Here is a 14,274-nt window from a genome sequence, read left to right as displayed (position 1 = left end):
CTTTGGGGGTACTTTGTTAACACATTGGGGGTACAAAGATCACTTTGTTCATGTGTTCCATGGAGTAGGTCCTTAAAATTAATATTTATCAAAAATTTTTTAAACGAGTGTTTCATGGTTGCAATAGTTAGGCTACTGTCCCAAGCCTTAAGAGATCATTGTCTGCAGCAATTCAAAGGTATGAATGTTTCCTTCTATGTAGAAAGACGAAGCTCACTGATTATTCAACATATTAGCAAATTCTCAATTTTTTTCAAGGCATTTAACCTTACAGTAATGTACAGAACCACCTCCTGGTGGTTCAAACATGTAAATGGATCTATGAAATGTCAAATTTTTGTGCCATTCATGACTCATGAAGTTACCATTACTTTCCCCCCAGTTTTTGTACCAAAGATACATTTTGATTAGTTAGTTATTATGTTTACTTATTTATTAATCAGGATTTCTCTGGATATATAAATCAGTATTTCTCTTTCTCTATGTGTCTGTATTTTAAAAAAATCACTAAGACATTAGGGGGGTTTCATCATACTTTGTTTCCTAGATGTAACTGTTTTTTTTTTTTTCATAGATCCTTCCATAGAGTTTATAAGTAGAAAATATATTATGGTGAATGGTGAAAAATCTCTTTGGAAAACTTGGAATAACAAGGAAAAATTTAAGAATGTATTTGTGAGCTCAGGAGATATGATAAGAAATTATATAAGGTTTTCCTGAACTCTTTAAGAAATTAAAAACATTCTCACTTAAAGGGACTTTTTTGACAAAGACATTCTAAAAATCATGGATTATTTTCAAAAATTTGCATTACACCTCTTTTATACTCCAGCTTGCATGATGTAAAGAACTGAGTATTTCTGCTATATTCTCCCTTCCAGGCTAAATTGATCCACTACTTTGCAAATTTATAAGGATTTAAATTCCTTATAAACTAGCTACAAATTATTGCTTAATTGAAGTGATTCTATAATAAATAATGTCATTTAATCTCACTTCATTGTACTACATTCGCTGAATATGTAAATTATCCTACATATATAGCCTGCTCACAGCACTCAATATCTAACTTTTATAGTGAATTAGAGGCCCGTTTTCGAAGTGATCCAGTTTCGGTAATAAACCACTTTTGTGTAGACTCCAGGTTTGTTCTTTTGACCACAGTTGTCTCCCCAGCTCACAATTCCAATGAGATACCAGGTATCTTTGAGATCCTTTATGACTAGAGGTCCCCCAGAATCACCCTGAAAATAAAAGAAGGAATATTAGCTAAATATAAAGCTTGTTACTTAAAATATTCTTATGAACCACATATTTTATTGTTCAATAGCATATGTATTGATTACCAATTATAGAATAATTAATTGAAACATGGATTTCAAAAGTTATAAAAGCCTTAAATTTCAGTTTCCACATTTTAATTTTTTCACCTTTATAGATGTATAATTACAAATAAAATTGTGTATATTTAAAGTATACAACATGATATTTAACAGACATACACTTTGTGAAATGATTACCACAATCAGTTAATTAACACATTTATCACTTCACATAGTTACTGTGTGTGTATGTGTGTGTGTTAAGAATGACTAAGGTCTACTGGCAAACTTCAAGTAAACAACTTGGAAAGTCTGGCTGGTGTTGGTTTTTCTGACTCCAAGCAGGGTGCTTGAACCTCAGTTTTGTTGGACTGACTAAACCCCTCACCATGAACCTCAGTTGTAATCACTGTATTCCTGTTTGGACCCTGTCCCTGGGTCACCTTCTCCGTATTTCCCCAAGTTTTCTATGGCTAGAGCTTTGTCTTACCACTGAGTTGCACAGTCATGGAGCAGGCATCTTACCTCTGTTTCCCGTTTCAGTGAAATCTCTTTATGACCATCTCTTTCCTGAGGTATTTCATTGATCTCACCATTTGCCTAGATTCCCATGTGCTGTCTGCAAATGGGCTCCTGTCACCACCTTCTCCTTGTGCATCATGGCTTGGAACTCTCTGTGCATTCTCTGAATTCTAGCTGCCTCCCTCCACATTCTCAGCAACTGAGGCTGGATATGTACCAGCTTCTGCTCTAGCTCAGCCCATATGCTATAAAACTCCTTGCTCCTTTTCTGACAGAGGTTTACATGTGTAATTTGTGGGACTCTGGGCAGAGTTTTCTGCTACTGATATCAAAACAATTTTGGTATTTCACCATGTAGAGTCACCTCCTTGGAATTTTCAAGAATTTCATGTTATAAAGCAAGTGCTTTCAGGAAGAAATACACTTTCTACCATTGTCAGAAAACATACAAGCTGGATAGCTATTTGACAGCAGAGGAAGGCACTGGAAAGGGTACCAGGTAATCCCAACATGACCTGATCCGCCTTCTCACTTGGCGGTATGGCCTGTCAGCCTCCTTATGCTAATTACTTGGGGTCCCCTCAAATACGAATTATAATTTCACACCTTCGTAATTTTTGCTGTGCTCCTTCTATATGTAGAAAAATAATACTCTTCTCTCATTCTATAACTGGGTAAGGGCTGTTTATCCTTCAGGTCTATATCCTTCATTATGATCTCTGTTACTTGCTGCAAAAATGTTCCCTTCATGCTAAAAGTATTTGTTATCTCTTATACCATTTAAAACATCTCATCACAGTTTGTTGCTCATGATTATTTCCTTTCTAGATGAGCCCTTTAAGAAAAGAACTCTTCTTTATGAACCTTTGGACTTCTAGTATTAAGAAAATTTAATTTTGTTGGTTTGTTTGATAACATCAAAGAAACTCTGTTTATAACATTTTGCTTAATAAAACACCTAAAAATGTTTGTGTTGTGAAATCTGCATTTAGCAATTATTGAACTGATAAGATGTCCATGTTGATACTAACATAAATAACACAGAATAGTTCTTGAAAGAAATAAAAGTGTTTTGAGTTAATGATATTAAAATAATCTCTCTCTACCTACCCTGCAAGCATCATACATTCCTTCTAGATATCCCGCACAAAACATTCCAGATTTTATATCACGGCCGTATACATGTGGTTGCTTGCACACATCATCACTTATGATTTTCAGTTTGGCTTCTCGAAGATTATTTTGGGATTTCCCTTCAGGAAAAACAAACTCATTTTAGTGTTTACAATCAACATCCTTAGCTAGGATGAAGCAAGTGAACTTTTTTCTAATCTAATCTATTTCATACTTAAAATTGTCAATACAGAATGAGGTTGATGTAAAAAGTTTCTAGAGAATAGATTTCCTTTTAAATTCTGGCACATTTAAATGATAATTATTATCCTTATCACATTTTATAAATACCTATACTAGGAGTAAAAACATTTCCCAGAGAGCAAACTCTCTTGCTGTTGTTATACATATGTACCTGGACTGGATTTTACGATCCAGAGTGTATCTAAGTATGTCCCCAAAACATTCAAAAACAAAATCATTTTTATTTATTGGAAGTTTAAGTTAGTATATTGAATTAAATCATTTTGGAGAGGATCATGGAATCTTTTTTATCAGAGACTATCTCTACACAGTATTCTTTTTTCGAATTAACAGATACTGTATTATTTGTTTCAGGGGCACAGATCTGTGAATCAGTCTTACACAACTCACAGCACTCACCATAGCACATACCCTCCCCAGTGAACATCACCCAGCCACCCTATCCCTACCCCTCACCCCAGCAATCCTCAGTTTGTTTTGTGAGATTAAGAGTCTCTTATGGTTTGTCTCCCTCTCTGGTTTCATCTTGTTTCATTTTTCCCTCCCTCCCCCTACACAGTATTCTTATCCCTGATCCCTTTTAAATTAACTTGGGTAGTTCTGAAGCAGATTTTGCTGCAGCTGGACATTGCAGCTGAGCAACGGGAAAACCTATAAGGTGACCGAGGAAGGTAAAATGAGTAGTGGAGCAAACCAAGAGGAGAAGGAGATGAAAAGGGTTGAGGGAGGCTCACAAAAATGGGGCATGGAGGGAGGGGGTCTTGGAGTGAAGGTGGGCACGAGGATGACAACACGCCTGATAAGTACTAGGCACTGCACTGAAAACAGCACGTAGAAATAGACTCTAGTTTTGCTGAGAGAATATCTGCTTCACGTATGTCTTCCTTGAAGCCCATCCTTTCCAAACTGCCTCTCCCTTATGCCATGTGATTCTCACAGCCTGCTTATCACACACCTGCCTTTCTCGGTATAGGCACAGGAGTGAGGGTTTGCGTTCGCCAGTCAATCCAAGTACCCCTGGACACAGCCGGGCCAAAAGAGACCTTTTCAGGACTTAACGTCGATTCTGGCCAAGAAGACATGTTCTTCCTTCTGCAGCTACTGGGGGAAGATGATGTGGACCCCAGTGTTGCTGGCCACCTTTCATACTATGTGGAGCTAGAATCCCTCCATACAAAGGCGGCCCCGGGGAGAACAGAGCCAGAAATAGGAAGATTCAGACACTCAGAATCAAGTGACATCATACATCATACTCCTGAATCCAGCTATGTCTGAAACCAGACTCCTGCCACCTCTCTTGACTTCTAAATTACCAGGGCCAAATTTGCCATTTTATTATTATCTTTACTTCAGTAAGAGTTGAATTTCTCTCACTTACAAAATAAGAGCACTCAGCGAATCCAACCAAGCTGTGTGGAAATGGGTGACAGGGTAATACTGACGAGGTTAAATCACACTGTCCTACACTGGACATAGTGCTTGTGGTCCTTTCCGAGATACTTACCACCGTAGAAAAGTGCTCCAAATCCTGTGATATAGACAGTGGAATTTGGTTGGAAGGATGCAGAGGCTTCTGGCAGACAGACCCGGCGGATGTCATCGGTAAAGGTGACCCTGGGAGAGAACTGCACGGCAGCAATATCGTACTCTCTCGCTGGGAAGTGGTATCTTTCATGGACAATAATTCTTCTGACATTTCTTTTCATTAATGGAGGGTTGATTGTCGTTCCAAAACTAACAGTCCATTGACGTGGATTTGCATTACTGGAAAATGTTAGAAATGAGCAGAATATATAAACTGCACTGTAATAATTACATAAAGGCTAATAAAAAACTCCCTCTTAAAAATATATGCTGTAATGACAGTTTCCTTTGACCTTTAAATCTAGTCTATTGCTATTTTGAAAAAATAAACTGTGGGAGCACCTGGGTGGCTCAGTGGGTTAAAGCCTCTGCCTTCAGCTCAGGTCATGATCCCAGGGTCCTGGGATCGAGCCCCACATCGGGCTCTCTGTTCAGCAGGGAGCCTGCTTCCTCCTCTCTCTCTCTCTGCCTACCTCTCTGCCTACTTGTGATCTCTCTCTCTCTGTCAAATAAGTAAATAAATAAAGTATTAAAAAAAAAAAGAAAAAATAAACTGTGGACAAACAGTATCTTAGAGCTGGGATCCAAAAAAGAACTATGAATTTCAGAACTGTAAAGCATATAAACTACCATTCATTTATCTCTTCAACAAATATGTATTGAAATTCTATATGATGAGCCTTATACGGTTAAAGTGGTGAACCAGACAGAAAACGTGCCTGCTGGTGGCTGTATTCAATTCCAGTGAAGGAAAAAAGCAAAACAAATTAACAGATAAATAAATCCAAGCAGTAATCATAGTTATGAATAAAATAAAATAGAGCAATTGAATAGAATATGGGGGTGTGTGTAGGTAGATAATTCTCTTTTGAGAATATGATGTTTATTTATTTTTAGATTTAATTTATTTATTTGGCAGAGAGAGAGATCAAGTAGGTGAGGAGGCCGGCATAGAGAGAGAGAGGGAAGCAGGCTCCCCGCTGAGCAGAGAACTTGAGACCATGACCTGAGCTGAAGGCAGAGGTTTAACCCACTGAGCCACCCAGGCACCCCGAGAATATGATGTTGAGACTGAGACATGATTGATGAGGAGCCAGCTGTGAGAACACAGGGAGACAAGTTTCCAGACCAGCCTGCCAAGGCCTGGTACCAGCTGGGCTATAGTTCAAGACACAAAGGAAGAATGGTGGGAAATGAAACTGGCGAGGTAGCAGGAACCAGATTTTCGTGTTTCTTAGATGTCATGAATACAGAGTTTAGATTTCATTCAAGTGATATGGGAATTCCTTGGATGATTTTAAGCCATGAGTAATGTAGTCTCTTGTACATTAAAAAAAAATTACATAGTTTCTTTCTGGAGAATAGATTGTTGGAGGGCAAGAATTAACAAGGTAAAATTTGTCAGAAATCTTGTGAAAAATCACCAAATGTGGATGACTTCCAACTTGGGGGTTTGAGCAACTGGTGGATCATGGTATGGATGGAGACTGGAAAAGTCGTCTCGTAACAAAAGATCATCCAGTAAAGTCTTTGTTTTATACTTAAGGAAAATAAATTCTAGATGGGTTAAACTATTTGCCTACTATCATGTCTTCTTTCCTCTCTGGCTCTTCTCTTTATTAGACATGGTGTCTCACCAAAAATCTATTTATTAGTAGCAAGATTAGTGTTCTTAACTAAGTAATTGAACTAACATTACCCATGAGGGATAAGCAGAGACAGATATTGCCCATACAGATACTTGTTTCTTGACCTAATTATTTCTCAATAGGTAGTTTTAGTCATAGAAAGAAGCATATAAGCATATATGATGGGTTTAAGTCCAATTTGAATTTGTAATTGTGTTGGGATTATTATTTTTTTCTCTAAGGCAACTTAAAATTTAAGTCATGTTTTTATACGCAATTTTTATGTGCAAAAATACTTAAATGAGAAAAACTAAATAAAAATTGGATTGTGGGTTGCCTTTTTGTTTTGTTGACTGAAGGGATAAGGAAGATGTGGTCCATATACACGATGGAGTATTATGCCTCCATCAGAAAGGATGAATACCCAACTTTTGTAGCAACATGGACGGGACTGGAAGAGATTATGCTGAGTGAAATAAGTCAAGCAGAGAAAGTCAAGTATCATATGGTCTCACTTATTTGTGGAGCATAACAAAGAACACGGAGGACATGGGCAGATGGAGAGGAGAGGGAGTTGAGGGAAACTGGAAGGGGAGATGAACCATGAGAGACTATGGACTCTGAAAAACCACCAGAGGGTTTTGAAGGGGCGGCGGGGGGGGGGGAGGTTGAGGAACCAGGTGGTTGGTAATAGGGAGGGCATGTACTGCATGGAGCACTGGGTGTGGTGCAAAAACAATGAACACTGTTACGCTGAAAATAAACAAATAAAAAAAAAAATTGGATTGTGGGGGGGCACCTGGGTGGCTCAGTCAGTTAAGTGTGGGACTTTTGGTATGGGCTCAGGTCATGATCTTGGGGCTGTGAGATCAAGTCCCATGTTCAGCTCTGCCCTAAGTATGGAGCCTGCTTAAGATTCTCTTTTTCTTCCTTTGCCCCTCTCTGCTCATGTTCTCTTTCTCTCAAAAAAAAAAAAAAAAGGTTTGTGAACACAATTATTCATATTGTATAAATATGACATTTTTGTTTATAATTCAGTCTTTTGTGAGTTTTATGGATGTAAATTTGCTCTCTCAACTTAATTATGCCTAGATAAGCTTAACATAAGTCAAGTTGGGAATGAAAAGAACTTGGGAATGCAAAGGACAGACCTTGAATACTATTTATTCAAATGGAAAGGATCATTCTAGAACTTTCGGACAATGCCCTGATACCATTTAATACAGCTTGTATTTGTCATATTTATAGATAATAAGCCCCAAATAAACCTCTGACATGAGAGATACTAAGTGAAGATTACAGACAAACTTTCTAAATTCTTAATCCAGGCCCAAATAAAAAAAGATGCAATTTAATGGTGATAAGTATAAACCAGTAATTTAGATCCCCATCTGAAATGTAAGAAATCAAAGTGGGGCTCCTATCTGGAAACCATCCCTGTAAAAAGGATCTGGGAATTTTGTTGATTATTAGCTTGAAAATCAATCATGTGATAAGAGTTCTTAAAGTGTTAATTTCATATAAGACTGCAATGATATGAAATAATCTCAGAGTAGGGAAGGCCATAAAAAGTCATTTGGTCTTCTCACTGATCCAGTGCTTGAAAGATGGGACTTTGCATGAGGCAGACATAGATGCCTATGTTCAGTTCCACCATCCCCTAACAATTGTGACTTTGGGAAAGTTACTTTTCTTTTTTTAAAAAAATTTATTTATTTTAATAAGAGAAAATGTGTGTGAGCAGGGAGAGGGACATAGGGAGAGAAGGAGAGAGAGAACCTTAAGTGCTGGGTATGGAGCCCAATGCTGGGGTTTGATCTCGCAACCCTGAGATCATGACCTGAGCCCAAATCAAGAGTTGGATTCTTAACTGACTGAGCCACCCAGGCACCTCAACTTAACTTTTCTTATTTCCCTCAGTGTAAAAGGGCTTATCAAGCAGGGTTTACTTAATGAGGCAAGTGTAAGAATTATATAAAACAAATCTTAAGCATCTAACTAAAAGTTTGTAGCACACGGGAGCTTAATAAATGGTTAATAGTTGCTGTTGTAAGCACACACTCTCAAGTAGCAATTCTTTTTGCTTGAATCCTGCAGGTGGGGACCTCTCCTTTCCCACCTCTTTCTTCACTTTGGGATACCTTGCCTGTTTAAGCAGCTCTAATTGTTGACAAGTTCTTCCTTGATACCTTAATTCTCTTCCACAGGAAAGCGTCTCAGACATAGAGTTTGCATGGCAAGGCTACATGATTATATTATCACCTTTCTTTATCATCCAACACTCTATACTCTAAGAGTATTTCATTTCACTATGTTTTCTTTTAAGTCTGCTTTCCAGGACAGAATTCACTCTCTTAGTCAGGATTTTCCCAACGAAGGGTCTCCTTTATTTTGGCATCTGCAGTTCTCTTAATTCAATTTAAATCACCATGTAGTTTTGTGGACAACTGACTCATAGTGAGTTGTTTTTTTTTTCTGACACAAATTTCTAAACAATTTTCACATTTTAAAACACAAATATTATTTTGGTACTGATATACTTGGATTTTTTGGACCTATTTAGAGCCTTACATTTATACCAACTAAAATTAATCATTTAGTTCTTGCTTATAACTCTAACATAATTAAAGTCTTTTTGAAATTTCTGTTTTTCTTACCCAAACATTTGTTATCCTTTCCAGCATCTGTCATCAGCTACTTTGTTGATTACAACTTCCACATCATCTGCCAAGCCCAGAAAATACTGCCTAGGACAGGGTGCAGCATTAAGGTCTTTGGTGGGCCACAAAAAACATCCTCAGCATTTTAATAGCAATTGTTAATCATGATCCTTTAGTGAGAATTGTTTAGTTATCGAGCTACCTATTACGATCACATTCAATTTATATTGTTTATGTTTTCAGAAGCCTTCACATTTTACTTTGTCACTATGACATTGATCATATTCTCTATTTTGAGAAGTGTATTTTAAGGGAGACACTGACAAAATCAAGAACATTTATAGGAGAAGAACCAAGATTGTAGGACATCTGAAGCTGATGCTGTGAAATAAAGTAGTGATACTTATTTTCACATATGGTTTGGAGATTTTCATTTTATATTGTTTGGCTTGAAAAAGAGAATATAAGGAAATTTTTCTTTGCATGGTTCTATGGGGAAAAGAAATAAATTTGATCCTTGCTGCTCCAGATCAAAGAACAAATATCAATGGTGGAAGTTATTAGGTTGCAGATTTGGCATTCAGTGTTATGAAGATATTTGCACAAGTAGAACCATCTACCACAAAACTGGCAAACTTTGGAGAGAGTAAGCCCTCCATTCCTTTGGGATATTCAAGGACAAACTAGATACCTGCTTAAGGGATTTCTGTGCATTCTAACATATTGCCCTATTGAGCTCTGATGTCTTTTGAACTTTAAGAATCTAAGTCTCTATACAGATTTGGACTCAGGCAGACAGAATTTACTATGGTGTCATAAGTCAGAATTTTATTTGCAAATATCTTTTCCCATTTGGTAAGCTGTCTTTTGTTTTATTTTGTTAATGTTTTCCTTCACCACATAAAAGCTTTTTATTTTGGTGTAGTCCCAAAATAGTAGTATAGTTTTGGTATAGTTTAATTTTGCTTTTGTTTCCTTTGCCCAAGGAAACATGTCTAGAAAAATGTTTCTACAGTTTATGTCAAAGAGATTGTTGCCTTTTTTCTTCTAGGAATTTTATAGTTTCAGGTCTCACATGTAGGTCTTTATCCACTTTGAGTTTACTTTTGTATAAGTTATAAGATGGTGGTACAGCTTCATTCTTTTGCATGTAGCTGTCCATTTTTCCCAACACCATTTGTTGAAGAGACTGTGTTTTCCCCTTGTATATTCTTGTCTCCTTTGTCACAGATTAATTGACCATATAATGGTGGGTTTATTTCTCGGAACTTTATTCTGCTCTATTGACTTATGTGTCTGTTTTTGTACCAATATCATATTGTCTTGAGTACAACTTTGTAGTATACCCTGAAATCTGGGATTGTGATTCTACACAATATCTATCTACATATTACATACAATTACATACATACAATATTATCCACAGCTCTATTTTTTCTTAACATTGCTTTGGCTATGTGGGGTCTTTTGCACAGTGAAGGAAATCATCAATGAAACAAAAAGGAAACCTACTGAGTGAGAGAATATATTTGCAATTGATATATATGATAATGGGTTTATATTCAAAATATAAAAAGAATTTATACAACTCAGCACCAAACAACAACAATAACAACAACAACAACAACAACAAACAAACCCCCCAAAACAAATGCTCTAACTGAAAAATGGGTAGAGGGCCCAAATAGACATTTTCCCAAGGAATACATACAGATGGCCAACAGACACATGAAAAGATGCTCAACATCACTGGTCATCAGAGAAATGCAAATCAAGACCAAATGAGTTTATCTTTGTGTATGGTCCATATGTACAATGCAGTATTATGCCTCCATCAGAAAGGATAAATACCCAACTTTTGTACCAACATGGATGGGACTGGAAGAGATTATGCTGAGTGAAATAAGTCAAGCAGAGAGAATCAGTTATCATATGGTTTCACTTACTTGTGGAGCATAAGGAATAACATGGAGGACATTGGGAGATGGAGAGGAGAAGTGAGTTGGAGGAAACTTGAGAGGGAGACAGAGTATGAGAGACTGTGGACTCAGAAACAAACTGAGGGTTTTGGAGGGGAGGGGGTAGGGGGTGGGGTGAGCCTAGTAGTGGGTATTATGGAAGGCACGTATTGCATGGAACACTGAGTGTGGTGCATAAACAATGAATTCTGGAACACTGAAAAGAAATAAAATGAAATGAAATAATAAAAAAAAGAATAAAAAAACCCCAAATGAGACATCACCTTAAACCTATCAGAATGACTAAAATTAAAAAGATAAGAAAAAGTTGTTGGCCAGAATATGGAGAAAAAGGAACTCGTGAGCACTGTTGGTGAGAATGTAAATTGATACAGCCACAGTGAAAAACCATATAGAGGTTCCTCACAAATTAAAAATAGAATTACCGTATGACACAGTAATATCAACACTGGGTATTTTGTCAAAGAAAACAAAAACACTAATTAAAAAAGATACACGCACTCTAAATCAAAGCTCCAATGAGACATCACCACACACTTGTCAGAATACCTAAAGTCAATAAAGTAAGAAACAACAGGCGTTGGCGAGGATATGGAGAAAAGGGAAACCCCCTTACACTTTTGGTGGGAATGCAAACTGGTGCAGCCGCTCTGGAAAATAGTATGAAGACTCCTCAAAAAGCTGAAAGTAGAACTACCCTATTATCTAACAACCACACTACTAGGTATTTACCCAAAGAATACAAAAATACTAATTGGAAGGGATACATGTTTATAGTGGCATTATCTACAATAGCCAAATTATGGAAACAGACCAAATGTCCATTATGAATGGATAAAGAAGATATGGTGTATATATATATATATATATATATATATACATATATATATATATATGAAATGGGATATTACTTATATATATATATAAATATATATATGAAATGGGATATTACTTAGCCATAAAAAATAATGAAATCTTAACCATTTGCAATGAAATGGATGGAGCTAGAGTATTATGCTAAGTGAAGTAAATCAGAGAAGGACAAGTAGTATGTGATTTCACTCATGTGAAATTTAAGAAACAAACGAAAGAGCATAGGGGAACAAAGGAGAGGCATACAAAGAAACAGACTTTAAACTATAGAGGATAAACTGATGGTTACCAGAGTGGTGGTGAGTGGAAGGATGGGTTAAGTAGGTGGTGGGGATTAAGGAGTGCAGTTGTTATGATGAGCACTGGGTGTTGTAGGTAAGTGTTGAAGCACTAAATTGCACAGTTGCAACTAATATTACACTGCATGTTAACTGGAATTTAAATAAAAACTTAAGAAATAGAAGGGGTGGGAGGTTGGGGGAACAGGTGGTGGGTAATGGGGAGGGCACGTTTTGCATGGAGCACTGGGTGTTGTGCAAAACGAATGAATACTGTTACGCTGAAAAAATAAATAAAATGGAAAAAAAAAAAGAAACGAAAAAAAAAATAAATAAAATGAAAAAAAAAAAAGAAATAGAAGCCAAAAAGTGTTATATGCACCCCTATGTTTTATTGCACCATTACTTACAATAGCCCAAATATGGAAGCGACTTAAGTATTCACTGATAAACAAATAGGTAAGGAAGATGTGAGGTGTATGCACACACACACACACACACACACACAGGAATATTACACAGCCATAAGAAAGGAGAAGATCATGCTATTTGCAATAGTATGGATGAACCTAGAAAGAATTATGCTAATAATAAATAATTCAGACTGAGAAAGACAATTCAGTCCGTATTATTTCACTCATGTGTGGAACCTGAAAAAAAAAAAGGAATAAACAAGTAGAATCAGACCTATAAATACAGAGAACAAACTGATGGTTGCTGGAGGAGAGGAAGATTGAGGGGTGAGAAAAATGTGGAGTGAATAACTCCCAGGAATAAAAGGCACAGCATGGGAAATATAGTCAGTGATGCTGCGATAGTGTTGTTTGGTGATGGATGGCTGAGCACAGCGTAACACATAGAGAAGCTGAATCACCATGTTATACACCGGAAACTAATGTAACATCTGTGTAAACTATACTCCAACAACCCTTCCCAAAACCTGTGAGGCCATGACCAATGAGCGTTAAGATAATTACTACTACCCCCACTAATTTTGCAAAGAAGTATACAACTGTAACATTATATTAGAAAAGAACCAGAAAGAAAACGTTCTCACTTACCTCAGTGATATTTAGGGGTATTGGTTATTACTCAGAAAATAATAAAACTCAGTTTTTAACAGTTGTGGAGGTCAACTTACAGTCGATGACTTACTTCGTAAAGCAGTGCGCTGCCGTGATGAGCCACGTATTACTGACCAGGGTGGCCCCACACTGATGTATGTTATTACGCTGAAGGGAAGCTTGCCAAGGCCAGGCAGCCTTGGCTGCGATGTCTCCAGACATAATTCTGTTGGCTATTAATGGAACAACTCGTTTACCACAACCTGTACGAGATAAGATCATTAAGTCATAAGAAAGGTCTCTATAGTCTTTGGTTCAGAGTACCAAAGAGAGAGCGCTAATCTAGTATTGACATTTATCATTATATAAACATATACAATAATAATATCTATCCTCTGTGTTTCCTGATATGTTGATGTTTTTCTCATCCCTGTATTTATTTGTGGATATATATTGCTTACTAAAGCTATGTTAAACTACAAAGCGTTGATATATCACAAAGTAGGTGTCCTGAGGACTTTAGATGTCCTGGGAACTCCTACTAAGACTATTGCTTCCCAGTTTCAGAAGACTCAGTGTGTTACTTTGACCTGAAATTTTCACCAGAAGAACTCCTCAGACAAGTAATTACCCATTTGTTGGAATTCCTTCTCCCATATATTTTTCTATATGACTAGTTCCTAAGGTGTGCATGGGTTAATGTATGATGACCAGTTTCTCACTCTTCAGGGTAGAGAATTCCGTGTTTCCACATAAATATCCCATTCATTATTGGCGGGAATAAATACATACTGTTTTATGTGTATCAGATCAGAGATTATTTTGCTGCTTAGGGTTTCTCAGAATTAAGCCTGTTATGAACATGGTGCTAATGAAGAAAATATTGTAGATTCAATCCTTGATCCAAGTAACTGAGTATCAAAAAAGAAAACGCATTTTACTGATATTGACTACACAGCACTGTGGCCTGTCATTTTAGAAATCGCC

At 36.9% G+C, this 14,274-nt stretch overlaps 1 protein-coding gene across 1 annotated transcript in view; it reads right to left on the bottom strand.

Annotated features, from left to right (window-relative positions):
* Nucleotides 1-1,082: 1,082 nt before the first annotated feature.
* TMPRSS11A (transmembrane serine protease 11A) overlaps nt 1,083-14,274 on the bottom strand; it is a 42,785-nt gene continuing 29,593 nt past the window's right edge. Inside the window, exons 7-10 of the mRNA XM_045997375.1 lie at nt 13,379-13,550; nt 4,726-4,985; nt 2,955-3,097; nt 1,083-1,244 (exon numbers count right to left, since the gene is read on the bottom strand). Of these exons, the coding sequence (XP_045853331.1) occupies nt 1,083-1,244; nt 2,955-3,097; nt 4,726-4,985; nt 13,379-13,550 (737 nt within the window). The remainder of the gene's footprint in view (nt 1,245-2,954; nt 3,098-4,725; nt 4,986-13,378; nt 13,551-14,274) is intronic.

Source organism: Meles meles, chromosome 2 (assembly GCF_922984935.1).
Source record: "Meles meles chromosome 2, mMelMel3.1 paternal haplotype, whole genome shotgun sequence".
NCBI lineage: Eukaryota > Metazoa > Chordata > Mammalia > Carnivora > Mustelidae > Meles > Meles meles.
This window is presented reverse-complemented; position numbering and strand designations above follow the sequence as displayed.